The sequence below is a fragment of the Salvia splendens genome, chromosome 5 (genome assembly GCF_004379255.2).
Source record: "Salvia splendens isolate huo1 chromosome 5, SspV2, whole genome shotgun sequence".
NCBI classification, from domain to species: Eukaryota; Viridiplantae; Streptophyta; class Magnoliopsida; order Lamiales; family Lamiaceae; genus Salvia; species Salvia splendens.
In genome coordinates, this window is record NC_056036.1 from 41,321,861 (window position 1) to 41,339,767 (window position 17,907).

Sequence of the window (17,907 nt, forward strand, 5' to 3'; positions counted from 1 at the left end):
AATAGAAAATAGTATTATTAATAAAGGTGTTAAAACTCAAAATGTGATAAATAATTCATCCTTTTTTAACAATTAATCCATTAATGGAAAATATATTTCTCCAAATTCTATATGCAATCTCCAATAGAAATACTCGAAGTGATTTAGAAGAAAACGAAAACATATTGGGCTTCCAAAAAGGCCCAATCAAAAAGAAAGGAGGCCAACATAAATACATTATCTATTAGGGTTATGAAGAACTTCCCGTTGAAGAAAATACAGTGCTCCTTTGAGAGAAGCGGCGAAGAAGAGCATTCAACCATGGCGTCTGATCAAAGGCTCCTCTCCACAAAAGAGGCGGACTATCAGCTCATGCTGGCGGCCGAGGTTCATCTCGGAACCAAAAATTGCGATTTCCAGATGGAGCGCTACGTCTTTAAGCGCCGCAATGATGGTAAATTACCCTACTTAGCATGTTTTCCGTTGCAATTACTAATGTGATTGTTTGATAGTTTCAATTTGTTACTCTGCATATTTTTTTCTTTTTGATCATGTATTTTTGTATGGAATTTGAGATTTATTGGATGTTTGAAGGGCGCAATTAAGAAAAATTGTAGTTTAGTGTAATGTCTGTTTAGAGTAATTAGTGAAGATATACCAATTATCTTATAGGATAATCATATGGCTGATAATTGATATGTGTTTACTAAATGTATTGTTTCTAGTTAAGCTCATAATTTTGATAATTCTTAATTGTTTAAGCTGACAAAGGTCACAAAATCAGTTTATCAGCTGCTTTTGGCTGTGATATCACTTAACTGATTTACTTATAATCAATTTGTCAGGAATTTTCATCATTAATATTGGGAGAACCTGGGAAAAGCTTATGATGGCTGCCCGGGTTATTGTTGCTATCGAGAACCCACAAGACATTATCGTGCAGTCTGCCAGGCCGTACGGACAGAGAGCTGTTTTGAAGTTTGCCCAGTACACAGGTGCTCAGGCAATTGCAGGGCGTCATACGCCAGGAACCTTCACTAATCAGCTTCAGACCTCCTTTAGTGAGCCGAGGCTGCTCATTCTTACTGATCCAAGGACCGATCATCAGGTCATTGCCACTCACTGCTTAGTTTTATGGTTGTGATAGTGTATGTCTTTTTCTGTTGCTAATATGACATTCCATTCTTCTGCAGCCTATTAAGGAAGCTGCTCTTTACAATATCCCCACCATTGCCTTCTGTGATACGGATTCTCCAATGCGCTATGTTGATATTGGCATTCCAGCTAATAACAAAGGGAAGCACAGCATTGGTTGCTTGTTCTGGCTTTTGGCTAGGATGGTGCTGCAGATGCGCAGTGTGATTGCTCCTGGACACAAATGGGAAGTCATGGTAAAAAAACTTTGAATACTTGGTTTCTTTTAATGCTCTTTTGTGTGGATGTGCTTGTTAAACAAGTTGTGCTTCGACAAAAGTGAAGGTTAAGGTTGATGTATGAGATTTATGTAGGGAGTAGTATTTGTTTTGTTCGTAGTTGATTTAGCTTCTCTATTGTCACAATTTGACAATTGGGCAATTTTGGCAGGTTGATCTATTCTTTTATAGGGAGCCTGAAGAGGCTAAAGAAGAAGAGCAAGATGAAGTTGCTGCTCTACCTGATTATGCCGATTATACCGCAGCTGCAGGTGCTGATTGGTCCAGTGCCCAAATTCCCGATGCCCAGTGGGCTCCTGAGGTTGCTGGTGCCATTGCTCCAGTCACAAGTGGATGGACTGCTGATGCAGGTGTGTGTTGTGTCTATATTAAGTGGCGTATTGTTCTACCGAGTTATGTTAAATTATGTTCCCTTAATTGATTGACTAGACACTACTGTTGCTTTGCATTGTAGTATATGCAATTTTGTTAACCGTTTTCCTGCTATGGTGTATATTGCAGGTGCTGCAGTCGGCGGTGATGGATGGGATTCAGCAGCTGCTCCGGCTACAGAAGCAGTCCCCGGTGTTGAGGTAGTGCCCATTGCTCCAGCTGGGTGGGAATAGGCGCTGTGTTTTTCATTTTTGCAGAATCCCTTTTTCATTAATTTAAAATTTTTAATACGATTGGTTTTTGTTGGTTCCAACTTTCAAGTGATTTTTAGCAAATCAGGTGTAAACTTTTGGGCTCCATGTCTCTATGGGGCTTCATATGAAATGAGTTTTTTCTTTTTGAGGATATAAGTAATTGGTATCGACATTTCTTTGTTGTGGTTATATCGGATTAATTATTCAATCAAGAAAATTTTCTTTGTGATTGATTTAGCCTACAATTAGGATCAAATTTCATGATTATTCTGGTAATTTATCCTAATTAAAATTATGTTCATTAATACTAAATACCAGATTATTTACTACTAATAATAGCAATTGTAGAAAATTTATTACTCCATCTTCCTTTACGATAGATAATTTTATTTTTATATTTTGATTACTCCACTAAAATGAGTCATTTCAATTACTTTTTTTTCTTTTTCATTTGTTATTTTTATTATTAAAATTTGTATTACTCACTATTAAATTTTGCATTAAAATCTAGATATAAATTACTAAGATTGATTCTCGTGAATAGAAATAATATGAACTATGATTAAATTGTCTAATAATTTAATAAATCTTTTAAAAATATGTATTTTGGACTTGCAACTTAGCTCAAAAAACTGAAAGGAGAACTGAAGAATCTGCCTGCGTCCGTCATCATTCTCACTCTATCGGAAAAAGAAAATAGAATTCCCAATTGTTGATATAATCGTCGCCGTCGTCGAGTTCCTCACAATGCCGCCTTTGCTCTCGCTTGCGGTTGTTGCTTCTGCAGTTTCTTATTAAACGTGTATCCCCTCACCGGTTTCCATTTTCTACATATATTGCTATTTCGGAATTGACTATCTTTGAATATTGAATTCCGATTTCTGTGTTTGGTTTGGAGCTATAAATCGATTTCTCTAGTTTCGATTTCATCATATATACTAGTAAATTATTTGATTTGACTAAACATTTCATAGCTAGTATTCTCACATCTTAGTCAAGCTAGGTAGTAGGAATAGTTGATCAAACGGATTTCCAATCGATCGGAATCACTGGCCGGCAATGGCCGGGGTTTCGCGGCGAAACATTCGAGACAAAGCAACCTCCGCTGGCAAATCGCCGAACCTCGACAACAACACCAGAACCCGAAAGTCCGCCGCCGGAGGCCACCGCGGTTTCACTCGGATCGTCACTTCCACTTCCTCGATTTTGTTGTCTATTGGAATTGTTCTCATCACTATCGGATTTTGTATGAAGAATTATTTCATAAACCCTGCTAAGGAGACTGTAAAACCCAGGGTCGTCATGCCCGTTATCCGCTCCAAAGCTCATGGATCTTCCTATGGTGAATTGAAGATTCTTTTGGATTCTGATAAGATCATAATTTTATTTTAGTTGTAGAATCAGAGTTTTTATCATTTTCCCTGCAGTTTCAAGGGGAGCACTAGGAGAGTTTGTATTGGGGAACATACAGGCCTCATGTTTATTTTGGAATTCGTGCGCGGTGAGTTCATTTCGCTGATTTATCTTAATGTTATTCTATCTATTGTTTGTGGAAAAAATGTCATCTGTTTCTGCATTGATTTTATATTATTATGTATATAACAATTTCATCCTCAGCTTATGTATGCATACGGACTGACTGAGGATCTTGATATTTCATTCAGGATTTCCCATTCTAGTTGTTCATGTCTTCTTCCAGTGATAAGCATTTTTAGCTGCTCTCTTTATATAAGTTTGGCTAATGTATATTTAAGCACAAGCATTTTGGTGTTGCTGTGTTCTCTTACTCTGTCTGCATATCTTTGTTATTGCATCTGCAGTAGAGTGGTTGCTTGAGAAATTTTAGTGAGATGTTGTCATTGTCAGGACTCCTCAGTCTCTGCTGGCGGGTCTGATGTGGCTTGGTGTAAGGATGGGAGATATGTGATGCGGCATGTGTGCCAGGACTCAGATGAGCTAGCGACATATGGTTGGACGCACCATAACGGACGGGATTATGGACGTCAAGTATTGGTTGACCAAAATTTGGTGTTGACAACGAATTTCCTGAAATCAAGGGAGGAAGAGAGTGGTTATGGTGGGAACTGGGCACTTCCAATCGAAGCACAAAGTGAAGTGTACGTGCCTATACCTTTTATACTGCTTCGTTTCAATGACTTGCATGGTTTATCATGAAATGAAAAGATTTTGCCTAGGATTTCCAAAATACTTCGTCGTGGCTAATCATCTGTAAAGTTGAATTAAGTGACGCACTTTTCGTGCTGAAGTTTCAATGGAGGCATGAATTGCATTTTGAAGTTGAAGTAGAATAATGTAAGAGTCTATTATGTTTTGCAGTATAGAAGAATGGTTAGAAAGTTTACTTCCCCCGACTAATGCATGAATAGATAAATGAACAGAGAACCAAGTAATGTTGCTACATCTGGAATCGTATAAGGAGGAGCAAGGTTGCCAATATGTCGCAACAGTGAGGCAAATCATTTACTCTTGTGTTTATCAATGAGTTCAGTCTCTTTTCCTTCATATATTCAGATGCTATTTCTTTTGGGAAACCAGGGCAATATTTTTACCTTTGCACGATTTCACTTCTTTAAATTTGTTGATCAGTAGCTAGAGCCTGTCATACTCAGAAATATAAGGTTTATTCAGTACGTATTTATGATATTATCTCCTAGTACATAGATAACCTAATAATAGCTTACTGAATTTCTTAAGGAGAACTTTGAGTTCCATTATGCTGGTTTCAAGACACATAACATTCACAATTTATCTGAGCTTGTCCAAACCAATCTTGCAATCCAGCTATGTACAATTTTAGGTTTCACTATGGAGCCCCTGCCTTTTGGCTGTATCTTTGCAATACTTAAATAACAATTTATGGGGTTTTGATCTATGCAAAGCCCATTCTTAATACAAAAATGCAGAACCAAACATACAAAGGTCATTTTTAAGTCATCATAAGCTTATTTTTACGTCATTATAGTAATGATGACATAAAATGATCTTAACATGACCTCAAACCCGAATTTTATAATATGACCTAAAACTACTTTATAATGACCCTCTGTATTTTTATTTAATTATTGACCATTAGATTGCAAAATCTCATGGTCAGGATTTGGTCTGGATTTTGTATTGATCATTTTCCACAATTTATTGTAGGCTCAGACAACCCGCTGACTTCAACTCTCGGATACATCTGATCATGCTTCAAATATTCTAGTTTTCCAGGTTTGTCAATCATCAAATTTTTCATAATCTTTCTTGCAATTTCAGCATCCTAAAAATTAACTCAGATATTTGTTGAGAGTATTTTTGTTCTCATCCATGTTGCTCATCATTTTCTATTCATAGTTCAGGTTTCTGCAATGATTACTTTCAAAGTGGATATTGCTTTTGTGACAAAATTGAGTGGTTCTACTTCAAGATTAAAAGAACGTATCAGAAGTTTTATAGGTACTGTTAATCTGTTTTACACATTCAGGCAATTTAATTTGAGCTTTTAACGAAAAAAAACATTATATGTACCTTTTGCTGAGAAGTTCTCCAATTTAATCCACTGAATTTCATATTTGATACATCCTACGGATAAAATATGTTCATTAAAATTCTAATTTAAACTCCAGTTTCAAGATTTTTTTAAAAATTTAGAATCTAAAAATTCCATTTCTCACACTTCCCAAGCAAAGGCTTTGACATCTTCTGGTAAAATTTGTCTCCTAATTCTCTGAATTTATTTGGAGTCAGGATGTTTCTTTATCTAATTCTCTGACTTAGAAGCTTATATATTTTTGTTGTATCAAGAACGTTGAAATCATTCCAGGCGACTCTTTATCCAGTAATCTCAAGCATAAACAGGAGCAATTTAACAACAAATTCCAGAGCTGTTTTGACATGTCCAATGAGGTATCAATCATGAAAGATCCTTTGCTGCCTTAGTCATCATCATTTAATTGAGTTTTATTAAATTTTTATATTGGATGTTAGGTTTTTTATCAAATAAAGAACTAAACCTCATATATTGACTTTTAATGATGTGCATAGTTTATCTGAAGCTGAATAACGAAAACCTATAATACCTATGCATTGCTAGACGGCCATATATGAAAATACATAATAAAAAAAAATTCAGAACAAAGTGTGTCTCAACCCACCATTGTTGAGTGCTAAACTGCTAACAAAATATAGACCATGCAGTCTTCTCTTGAGATGCCATCTATACACTGGTTAAAGTGGTTGCAATTAAACATTTTCTGAACAGAGCATTGAAGATAATACATGAAGATAAACAAGTGAAATCGTCGACATAGAAGATAAAAAATTACGATCTGCTAACAATATATCAGTGGATTTTATATATAACAGGCTTGGTTACAAGATGTCATGAATTTTTCATAACTCATGTGATTGTCACATTTAATTAAATTTATGTCTGAATTATTTGCATAATCTTCAATCATCTGTGTTGGTTTACTTCCATTTTCTATATCATATCATTTTCACATTTTTTCAATAGTATGTATACTTTGCCACATTGTTCTTGATAGTTTCACATGTTCAATGAGATGTATGTCTGTTTCAGATCAACCCTGAACCCATAATAGTGGCCAAAGCAGCACTCGGGAATTTGCTGGGCGGGGTTGGCTACTTTTATGGCCAATCAAAAATTTCACTTCCACCTTCCTCTAAAGTAAGGCGGTTTCTGAGTAGTTTACATGCTAATTCTTCAGGCCTTAGCGAAAATCTGAATGAATAATGATTTAGTTTATATCTTGAACTTTAAGTGTTTTTTCAGTTTGTAACCTCAACTTTGACTTCTTTTTCGTATGTCATGAAATCTGAGAAATTTCATAGTTATGGTCCGTTTAAAGTTTTGTGTCACTGGAAGTGTGACTTGATCATAAGTAAACTGAGGTGGATTTTCAATTTTCCAACTCAACAGTAAACAAAGGGTTAATTGTAGTTTATAGGCTGAACATTGAGTGATTTCCAGTTTGCAGCCTTATACACCCCTCTCCCAACTTAAAGTTGGTGCTCACTACTCAAGAGGAACTCAAGCAATCTAGAGTACACAAAATTATTTCTTTGTTTGCTCAGCCTTTTGAGTGTTCTGTACAAAGTTTCTGCCCTTAATTCAACAACATGGTGTCTGTATTGGCTTACAGGTTGGACATCATGGCTGAATCCTTTAGTGAGTGTTAGGAAAGTCTTATTCAAAACGCAACTCCGAGATCAACTCATATACTTGTTCTTTCAAACACATGGAGTAGTATTATAGAATATGGATATAGTTTTATCACTTAGATGAAACTCAACTAGTTAAGTTTGCTAATGTTATGTTGCTGATGCATAATTTCTAGTTGGGGTATTTGTTTATAAAATTCTTAACTTTCATCAAATTCTGGTTTTCATACCAACTTTAAAAACTACAAACTATTGATTGTTCTAATTTTGCAACCAATTATAATTTTGGCACTTATATAGTTTATTATAAACCTGATTTTACAAATGAAATCATTTAATTTAGTATAATAAGATGTTTTTGTTGCCTAAAGCATGACATCCTTGTGGTTGCCGTCAATGGCGTCCAATAAAGCCATGCAAATAAGACATGAAGTTATGCCAGTGTAGAAATTTTGATTGGCTGCAAATTAAAACAAATCAATAGTTTGAATGTAAAATCAAATTTTGATGTTGGTATACAAAACCAAAATTGTACAAAAGTTTAATACTAATTTACAAGCAAATTACCACTTTGCGGGTAATTGAAGAACTTACATCTTTTGTTATTACGATGTTTTTGACGAATGGATAATTTGTAAAAACATCTTTATACATATCTTCTGAATCACTTTTTAAAGATTATGTTAGTACAATAAAACTTGCCCATGTAAGAATTTCATAACCACCTTGAAATCATGGGTTCATTTGATACAACTGAGGGAAAAGAATTTCATGAACACATTACCAAATGAAATAAAATAGGCAAAAGAATTGTTGATACAACTGAGGGAAAGGGAGTGCTGCAGATTTCACTTCAAAGGTAGTCTTGTTGGGTAATTACTGTATCTTCAGCCATTATGATTTCCATATCTCTCACGTCCCGCTTCAGCACGTTGCCTAGTCTCGAAATAGCCTCAGTCTGTCGTTGTAACACCTGTTTTTACAACAACATTGACACATTCAATAATATGGTATCACAAAATTACATGGTATTCACAGCAAAATACTCAAAGGTCCAAGGAGAGGGTCGGATTGATAAGCATGCTATTTTCATTGTACCTCCTGCATGTCAGATAGACTTTGTTCATGAATTTTGGTCGATCCTGGCAGATACATCGAGCTACCAGTTAGGCCGTCTGCTTGAAGGCGAGATACCATGAGTAGATTCTGAACCCGTCTAGAAAGTTCTGCTCCGGATCCTTTCAACTGCAATTTCAAATACTTTTCTTATTGATCCTCTTTTTCACATTTTAATAGAGACAATAGGTGAAGAGTAACCTGTCTCGTTGTTGCAGCCAACTTCTCTGCTAATTCTACTTCTCCCTTCATCAGAGGTACTCGACAACCTTTACCCTCCAGCGCCTCTACTATTCTCATTGCCTGTTTAACATAAAACACACAATAATGAAAAACAGGACGATGCCATTAAATACAATTGGTAAAATACTAAAATAGTTGTGCTATAGCAATTATAAGAGACCAAGCAACCAGTAGCCTGCATATGCCATGCTCAACCCATGTCTCGAATGAGCCTGGTTTTTTAATATTCATATTTAAGAAAAACAAGACAAAATCCTACCCTCAAAAGACGCCTTTGAAGGATTTGCTCTTTCTGTTGCATTCTTTGGATCCAAGGAAGTGTGTCAGCTTGAAAATGCCTTTGGAGCTGCATCAAAGGAAAAATGGATAAAGAGGGAGAATTAGAGAGAGAGAGAGAGATGAGGGCATATGCATGTGAATTACACTTTTAAAGCTTACTCCGTGTTGCCTGTCCCTCTAAATATATTTATACATAAGATGTAGAGAGAGAGAGAGAGAGAGAGAGAGAGAGAGATTACCATCTTCACATTGGTCTGGGTCATCTTCAGTCTTTCCGAATCTGACAGTATGACTTCATCTTGAAGCTAAAGAAGTGCATTTATGGATCATCATTAGAAACTTATTAGTAAAAAGTAGAAGCAGGTTGTGGTTATTGATTATTCAAAATAAAGAAACATTTTGTCTAACAGATCAGGACAGAATAGGTAGTATGTATGAGAACCCTTAAAGTCAGAATAATAGCAATAATCGCATAATGATGTTCACGTAAATACAAGATTGTTAAAGGGACTAGACCAATAAATCAAGCAATTAAAATTTTACTATGAATCTTCTACGAAGCACGTGGACAAATAAGGAATACGTACAGAGACACCACAGGGAAGTAAATATGTCAATTCTCAAAAATGAAAAATTCAAGATACAATACCGATACGTCAAAAATATGTACTCCCTCCATCCCATAATAGATGTCACACTTTCTTTTTTAGTTTGTCCTACAAAAGATGTCACATTTCCTTTTTAGGAAAAAGTTCTCCCTCACATTAATATAAATATACTATTTTCTCTCTCCACCTAACACACAAAACAATATCCCCTAAAATCCCGTGTCATTCACCAAGTATGCCATCTACTATGGGACGGAGGAAGTATATTTTATCTAATATACATTTAACATTACAAATCCATAATTCATTCAGGAAATAAAAAAATTAAGCAAATAGCAATCAAATTAAGAAATATATAGCCCAAATCTGCCATTCTCATGCAACCCATACAAAATAATAAATTGATAATCCCTCTAGAATTCTTCATATTCCTAGAAAACTCTCTTGTTTCTAACTATCCAAATGGAGCAAAGGTTGTGCTAGAACATAACAATTACACCACATGATTTTAGAATTTTAGAATACTTTTTAAAATATGCCAGCCCAAGCAGGAATTTTTGCCTTTTTCAATATTTTTTTCCTCGCCGCACTCCTTTAGACATTCAATATGCTTTCCCAAAAACAAAAGCTTCTAAAAATATATGTAAATAGAAGCTTGTTTTTTGGAATTATCAAGCACACAGCTTTTAGCCTGGCTTTATGATGCCAAATCCAAGCATATCCCTTAAGCTGAATATATTATTGCATGTGCATATATTCATATCCATGCATATACTGAACATTATCATAATCAATATCCTCTTGTCACCTTTATGCATCCAATATTTTTTAGTAAATGGTGGGGACCATTAGAGATACAGTCATACTATTCGAATGGTAATATGACACGACGAGTGAGAAGACCATCATAAGTACCAGTGAGATATATGCTCAAAATAAGTGTTCAATGTATCAGATGAACGCCTAATGTGATAGATAATCTAGCAGTTTATGGAGGCTATACTGGAGCAAAACAAAGACATTACACAAGGTTTAGCGAAATATTAAAAAGTTTGTAACTCAAGTTTAGAAAGGAAAACTTTTCAAATGGTGTGAAGGATAGTGGAGATCCTCCCAAATCAATCCAGATAATAGTTTAATTAAAATATGCACGTACCGCAAGGCGCTGGGAAAGATCTTTGAAACCTTGCACGAGTTGAGGCCACAAACGTTCTCTTTTGGAACTTTCCATGCCTTCTAGTTTTGCCATGGCTTCTGCCCACATAATCTGGCAGCTCAAACTATTTTACCAGACTTACAAAATAGACTCCAAAAATACATTCATAATTAATAGTATTGTGATGCAAATTTAAACTACACTCACATCTGATACACCAGCAGGCTTTGACCTGTACTGAGGTTCAGTCACACTGAACAACAGGTGCTGCAAAACCAAATGATCTTGATAAGTATCCAAATAAGAAAGAGCTTGATTTCAGAGTTAAAGCTCAAGCTTCTTGAATTGAGAGACATGAATTTCTAACAGTACTCTTCTAGTTTCAAATTTTCAACTTCCATGCTGAAAATGATGCTCTTACACCTAAAGAGCGCACTACATCCCTTAGCAATTATTTCCTCATTCATTTCAGTTCCACACAACAGAATTCAATGCAGTTTTACAACCGTGGACATGCTCAATTTCAGCGCAACATCGGTAGATAAGAAAAGTCATGCTTGAATATAATGTTGTTGGGTATTGCATTGGCAATTTACATTTGTAACAGAATGTTTGTGCATTGCTACTCAGGGATTTATTCATAAATCAGATTCATATGCTTACAGTACTTAGAAAAGAGCAACGTTGGCAAAAAAGAAACGGACCTTGAATTCGTACTTCATGTTCCCAGGTTCCTCTTTGTATGCATCCACAATCGCCTGTAGGGACAAAATGAAGCGATCAACATCAACATAATTCAAAAGTTAATCAATTAGGATCATATAAAAACAGGATTCATACTTGAATATCGCGATCGGCTAGAGAGAACGGGAGGGGAGCAACTGGTGCCATCTGAGTAGTCAATTGCTGATTCATGAAATTGGTTTGAGGAGCATTACTAAAAGGAGTGGATTGCTGTTGCTGTGCGGTATTAAACGGCGTCGTTAAGCCGAAGGGGCTCTGTTGTTGCTGCGGCTGAGGCGTCTGAAACAGCGACGGAGTTTGCTGCTGAGGCGTCTGAAACAGCGACGGAGTTTGCTGTTGAGGCGTCTGAAACAGCGACGGAGTTTGCTGCTGAGGCGTCTGAAACAGCGACGGCGTTTGCTGCGGTTGGGATTGTTGGGAAAATGGTGTGGAGAAGAGCGATGAACCGAAAGCCGGAGTAGAAGGCGTGCTGAATGCGGGGGTGGAGGAAGGGGTGGCGAAGGCCGGGGTGGAAGATTGAGCTCCAAACATTTTGTGGCGGAACCCTAGATTCAGAGATTGGGAATTTCTTAATGCGGCGGTTGCCGCCAATTTCGATACGACGCCGGCTTGGAGTGTTTTGAAATCAAAATCAAATGTACGTATATAATTTCATCCAAATTAAGGGTATGCCTTATTTTTGTTCAATTTTATAAATTATTAAATTATGTTAACACTAAAATTTTAGTAACCGATTTTATGTGTGTATGTGAGCTTTTTGAGGGAGGGCATTTTCCCCTTAATGCCAATAGACTAGCTCCATCTCTGAATTTAACGGTAAAATCAGAACAAATCAATAGTTTAGTTATAAAATACGAGCAAATCTTAGTTTTAAAATCAGAATAAATTAATAGTTTAATAATTTACAGACGAGTTTTAAAGTTAATATGTAAAATTAGAATTTAACATAAATTTATAAATTTACTGACAACTTATCCTTTTTTTTGAGTTACCAAATTATGGTAATTTAAAGCTTCTTGATTCAGTTGAAAATATTAAAAATGGAGTAATGAATTATTCCAAAAATAATTTACAATAATTTTCATTATTCCACATTTATTCTTTTTTTAAGCTTCTTCCTTCCCCTGAAAAAGAATAAATTGCAATAATTCAAGATGAGAAACCATATTTAATATTAGTAATGCCAACCTAATTGCGAGTCATCACATCCAAACCAAAGTAAGACAAATTACAGTCTTCCACAACTGGAACAAAAGATCCCTTGTGATGTTTCCATTAATCAAAAGAGTAGACAAACTTCAACTTGCATCAAAAAGTAAAATCAAATGAGATGAAAATGGAGGTTCAATCCAACTACTCATGCCTCAATCGTAACGCTGCATAAGCACGGCCCCACCGGCTTTATCTCAGAAGTCTGCCACTCGGAGCCTGGTGCAGCGTTCGGGTCATATAACAGCGTGTGGTACCCAGGATCCTCCTCTGCCGAGAACAGCAAGAGTTTGCCATCCAAGCTCCCAAAACGAAACCCAATGCTTGAGCTTCCGGTCACTGGCACTGGTACCATCTTCCATGAATTGTCCGTGGGGTTGTAAATTGCCAACCTACGCTGATTTTTCCATTCCATGCAGCACAGCTTCTTCCCGAGCACGGCGTGAGCAGTGACCATAACACACCCATTTTTCATCTGGGACCACGTGTGGCTATCGGGGCTGTACACGTCAATGAACCTTGAGTTTCCAATGGTGAAGGTGGACCTTCCACCCATGATGTAGAGCTTCCCCTCGAAGCCAGAGGCGAAGCAGCCCCATCTGGGGCGTCGCAGACTCTCGATCATTGTCCACTTGTCAGCTTCAGGGTCGTATACCTCGACAGACGAGAGAGATTCCCCATCCATCCCACATCCTCCAACTGCGTAGGTCATCCCATTAACTTCGGCACAGCCAAAGTCATAGCGTGCCACATTCATATTAGCTAGTTTCCTCCAGCTGCAAGTGGTGCAGATATTAGGAAAAAATGAAAACATCATTGTCATTGAACTATTAGATATAAGCGAGTTAAGCATCCGTGACAGAAACTAGCGAAGTAATTCTGCATTTGATAGGTAAAAGTATGAAACTATAAGTAAATCACACAAATGCAGAGTCTGGCTAGCTACACAGTACCTATGTAGTGCATATCTAGTTTATTGGTATTCGTTCGTTCCAAAAAACAATGTAACCGTTGAGTTCAAACGTTCTGATAAAGCTTGCCAGAGCTAGGAGAGTCGTAGAGAAGGTCAAGTCCAACTGGCACAGAGCATTAAGGGGTTCACACATGAAACAGTGATGCATATATCAACAAGGAGACATAATTTGGCATTGCTGCCTTGTGACAAGATTAACGTATAATCAAAGTTCATAGAGATAGTCACAAAGTGAAAGCAATGAAACAGTGATATATTCCATAGATCGCATATCACCAAACATCAACATAGAATTAACAAATCATCAAATTTTAGAATGATCCAGCAGTAAATAACTTGGACAGAAACTCTTTTACTAGCCAACATCACCATGCATGAACCTAGTTCACATCTACAAGAATCATCTAGTAGCATCATACACAAGATGGACAACTATAGCAATTTTGGCGGAAGTAAGAGAAAACAAACCTGTTGAGGCAAGAATCGTATTGGTAAACATCTGATGAAACAAGAGCATTGCCATCACTGATAGAGTACCCAGCAAGGACCATAAGCTTTCCATTCAGAACAACTACGCCGAAGCCTGTTTTAGCAGGCCCAGGCATAGGCACAAGTTCCTGCCGTTTATGTCCAAAACAATCAAGAACCTCCCAGTGGCTCTCTTTTCCTTCAGCGTCTACAGTCAGGACATACAGCCATTCCTCAAGCATTCCAGCTAGTTTACGGACAGTGATGAACTCTCTGCTTTTGACAAAGGATCTCCATCGCTTGGAGACAGCACCCATGACAGGAACATCAGAACGGGGAACAAGAGCAAGGCAGTGCTTAGAAACATCATCGGGTAACCCAGGCAAGATGGGACTATGATAATCATCATCAACCTCAGAAATTAAGAACGATTTGGTTTTAGCATTAACAGCTTCGGGAACTAAGACAGAACCACCTTTTGCAGTTGGAGTATCTAGCTGGAAAGAGTCAGAGAACATATCTGATTCTTTGAATCTCTTCACAGAAATAGGACCCGGCATCTTTCCCAAGTCACAGGTTATAGGAATTTTGGCACCACAATTTTCGTGAATAAAAAATGTCTCAGGAAGACAAGTATCAATGCAACAAATAGAATCTGGGTTTCTAATTACAAAAATTCATAAAATCCTTCACTAATGGGAATTCTACAAGACCAAGGCATAAAAGATGTTGTGAATCGGATCATTTGAGCTGTAAAGGCCAACGGTTTTCTATGGTTATCAGATTCAATGTCCATACCACTTTCTCCTACTGCACTATAACTCAGATTCGTCAACCCTATATGAAAGTTCAAGTTTCCTGAAGTGCTTTTCCCCTCACTCATTGCCCAAGCACCTACAATCATTGACGGACCCGTCAAACAGAGCACATGAAGACACGAGAAGACAACAAATAGTCGATCAATAAGCAGGCACTCTAATGGAACAAAAAACAAACCTGACAAGCCCATAGCCTTATGAGTTTTAACCTCCGCGGACTTCCATTTCTTTACTGTAGAATCGTCTGCATCAAATAAAAAAAGACGAGATAAATATACATCTCAAATCAGCTCTAGTTGGCTAAAACAATAGGTAAGGTCAAAGCACAACCCAAATTTAGGATTCTGAAGATTACAACAAGGTGCAGATCTTATCTTATTATTCCAGTTTCGAAGATTAATAAAACCCAATAAATCGATCAATGCTGCAATCACGATTAATCACGAAGTGATGCTTTACATAAGTGGCAATATAAACAGAGATCTAATATAATAAGACTGGTCCTTGACCAAATCAAATAGTAATTCCCAATCATCCAAATCGATGAATTTGTTTATATAATGACAAGTTGGAACTAACTTGATATTGACGTAATTTCAACAATTTATAAAAGATAAGATCCCAACAAAAGCGGAGCATCGTAATATCAAGCTTCGAAGATGCAACCGTTGAGCTGCGGGCTGAGCTACCTCCCCACCAACCAAACCCATCACAACCCAACTACTCCTTCCAATCAAGTTGAAAAACGAAAAAAGTGGAAATAAATGAACGAATAAATATCAATTATATGAAAAGTAACGCATTCAATGATTGAAGGTGGAATTTCTCAACCTACTTCCGCCCACATGCAAAAATAAATATAAAGAGAAAATGACAAATTCCAATCTCAACGACACAAATACAACGGATATGTGGAATTTAGTTGATTGAAATGCAACCAAGCAACAGAATCAAAATTTGTATAAATATATAAGAGAAAACCGACGACAAGTTAGATCCAATACCAAAGCGTTTTGATAGATATAAATCAGCTCCAAACAAAAAAAAAATCCAGAACCGTGGTAACTGCTCACAGATCTAATAAAACGAACTAAATTCAAATAAAAAAAAACATAAACGGGAAAGGAAAAATCAAATAAAAAAAAGTTATACCTTGAAATGCGGAATTTGAGAAGAGAATGGACGAGTAAGGAGTAAATATAGGGATGAGGAGAGAGAATGAATGCAGTGGGTAAGAATGAGTTATGGAGCGGAGGCGGTGTGTATTATCAGATGTTGAAACGAGGGAAATGGGTATGGAATTGCCAACACCATAACCATATCTCTCTCTATTTATTGTGCAGAGAGATGGATGAGAGAGAGATGCCACGTCATATGATCACATTTCACCAAGGATAAATTTTAATTATTTATTTTTGTTTTTTCAAGACTCAAAAAAATCTTTGCTTTTGAATCCGAACTGAAACCGCCGATTGATGATGGAAAACCTGGAATCGTCGAACTTGTTGTCAAGCCGATTATGGTTTCACTATTCCCGGCACTAAAACTCGCCGGTTCTTGATTTAACGAAACCCTTAATTTAAAATTTTGTTATTTGTTGAATTTGGAAATAAAATGAATTAGCGATCTAACCATTTTTTTCCTTATCCTTAAAACAAGGTCATTTAGATGTTCACGTCGTCACCATAACACATATTCGTGCTACTATTCATCTACAGTATTGAAATTTTGCACGTGTGCGTCAACTCACATCGCATTTTTTTGGCACATTTTTAAAATTTTGCGATTTGTCAATTTTATAAAAATAATTTGACAAAACATGCTGATATTATAGTCAATTAACATTTATTAGATTAACCTTTTTTATTAAATCTTTTTATTGATTGTATTTATGAAATTAATTACAACAGATAACCCATATAATCGAATGCAATAAAGTTATTCTCACTATTATAAATATTGATTAGTAGTTTCATACACTACTTTGGTTTTCTTTGTTTTTTGATATCTCTATGACTTTATTGTCAGTAGGCCTTTCAATACATTTGATTTATATTGTATCTTGATTTAATTTTCAGAAGCTAAAATAAAAGAATTTAAAATACAAAGAGTTTTAATTATAAATTTTGTTATAAAAATTTAATTATAGACTTTAGAGGAAAAAAAAATCTGGGGAAGGGAGTTATAAAATCATGAAGATTAAATCGTAAAATATGAATTCACAAACAAATAAACAAACAAACAAAGATGCACATACTTTTGTGTTCGTTTGATAATAAATTATTAATCTCTCATATGATTATGTTAGAAATATTTTAGAAACTAAAAAATAGATAGTTCTTTTAAATATGAATTGTATCCACAAACAAACAAACAAGCAAATAAATATCTATGCACTTACTTTTATGTTCTTTTGTGAATAAAAAGTTTAATCTCTTATTAAGAATATTTTCAACACTAGGAAAAATACATCACCGCAGGAGTTCAAAGGTTAATGAGTATTTATTATCATTTCTCTGTCTCTGAAAAATAAATTAATTTTATTTTAGTCTATTTATAAAATGTAATTGCTATATATTTTGATAAATGTTTTTATAAAAATGAGTTGTATTTTTTTTATAAGAAGGTGTGGTGATATTTTTTCAAATTCAAGAACCTAAAATATGTAAATTACATTTTTAAAGACCAAATTTGAAGTTCACTGGTAGTGTATTTTATTGTGTTTATAAAATTTTGCATAGAATGGTAAATTTATGCCAAAATGGAATCTTTTCCACTGAATCATGAGTGGCGGTCCAAACTCTCTACCAATAAAATAATTTTTTGAAAAGTGCTCATCACAAATATAAATAGGATAAGAATAGAATTTTGTTCAGATCTGTGGTTCAAGATTTTTCAATTAAATAAATTATGATCATGACAGTATCTCTAAATATGTACAGTGGGAATTATGAATTATCACATCTCAAATAAACTTATACTCATATAGCATCAATTGTGAATACACAAGTTTACCTAATTAAGAGACAACTCATTAAAAGATATCATTACGACTAAGTGGTTTTAAATCA

The 17,907-nt window shown here is 35.7% G+C and overlaps 3 protein-coding genes and 1 long non-coding RNA gene across 12 annotated transcripts; 2 read left to right on the forward strand and 2 right to left on the reverse strand.

Moving 5' to 3' along the window:
- The first annotated feature begins 256 nt into the window (after positions 1–256).
- On the forward strand, positions 257–2,269 carry LOC121802387 (40S ribosomal protein SA-like). Its single transcript, XM_042202053.1, has 5 exons — positions 257–433; positions 825–1,087; positions 1,173–1,370; positions 1,564–1,762; positions 1,914–2,269. The coding sequence occupies exons 1-5, from the start codon at positions 301–303 to the stop codon at positions 2,015–2,017; spliced, it is 897 nt and encodes a 298-aa protein (XP_042057987.1). The 5' UTR covers positions 257–300; the 3' UTR covers positions 2,018–2,269.
- Positions 2,270–2,650: 381 nt separating this feature from the next.
- Positions 2,651–11,475, forward strand: LOC121801860. Of its 7 annotated transcripts, none has more exons than XR_006050691.1 (8): positions 2,651–3,380; positions 3,466–3,539; positions 3,905–4,351; positions 4,438–4,541; positions 4,754–5,269; positions 5,398–5,494; positions 5,843–5,944; positions 6,621–6,895. It is a non-coding gene; the product is annotated as an uncharacterized LOC121801860 (long non-coding RNA). The 7 variants fall into 7 exon arrangements; XR_006050688.1 differs by adding an exon at positions 11,355–11,475 and having other exon boundaries at positions 2,652–3,380; positions 4,438–5,269; positions 6,621–6,728; XR_006050686.1 differs by adding an exon at positions 7,204–7,487 and having other exon boundaries at positions 2,652–3,380; positions 4,438–5,269; positions 6,621–6,728.
- LOC121801859 (nuclear pore complex protein NUP54-like) lies at positions 7,854–12,010 on the reverse strand. The gene is made up of 9 exons (XM_042201300.1): positions 11,465–12,010; positions 11,329–11,382; positions 10,832–10,891; positions 10,625–10,735; positions 9,100–9,165; positions 8,841–8,927; positions 8,540–8,641; positions 8,321–8,467; positions 7,854–8,195 (listed from the first exon to the last, which is right to left on the reverse strand). Exons 1-9 carry the CDS (start codon positions 11,897–11,899, stop codon positions 8,076–8,078), a joined length of 1,182 nt encoding a protein of 393 aa, XP_042057234.1. The 5' UTR covers positions 11,900–12,010; the 3' UTR covers positions 7,854–8,075.
- A 513-nt stretch (positions 12,011–12,523) lies between these two features.
- On the reverse strand, positions 12,524–16,146 carry LOC121803350 (F-box/kelch-repeat protein At1g67480-like). 3 transcript variants are annotated; one of them, XM_042203030.1, is made up of 4 exons: positions 15,989–16,146; positions 15,015–15,080; positions 14,019–14,912; positions 12,524–13,353 (listed from the first exon to the last, which is right to left on the reverse strand). In XM_042203030.1, the coding sequence occupies exons 3-4, from the start codon at positions 14,576–14,578 to the stop codon at positions 12,726–12,728; spliced, it is 1,188 nt and encodes a 395-aa protein (XP_042058964.1). In that variant the 5' UTR covers positions 14,579–14,912; positions 15,015–15,080; positions 15,989–16,146; the 3' UTR covers positions 12,524–12,725. The 3 variants fall into 3 exon arrangements, with proteins under 3 accessions (XP_042058964.1, XP_042058966.1, XP_042058965.1); XM_042203032.1 differs by lacking the exon at positions 15,989–16,146 and adding an exon at positions 15,416–15,574; XM_042203031.1 differs by lacking the exon at positions 15,989–16,146 and adding an exon at positions 15,167–15,383.
- Between the last annotated feature and the right edge of the window lie 1,761 nt (positions 16,147–17,907).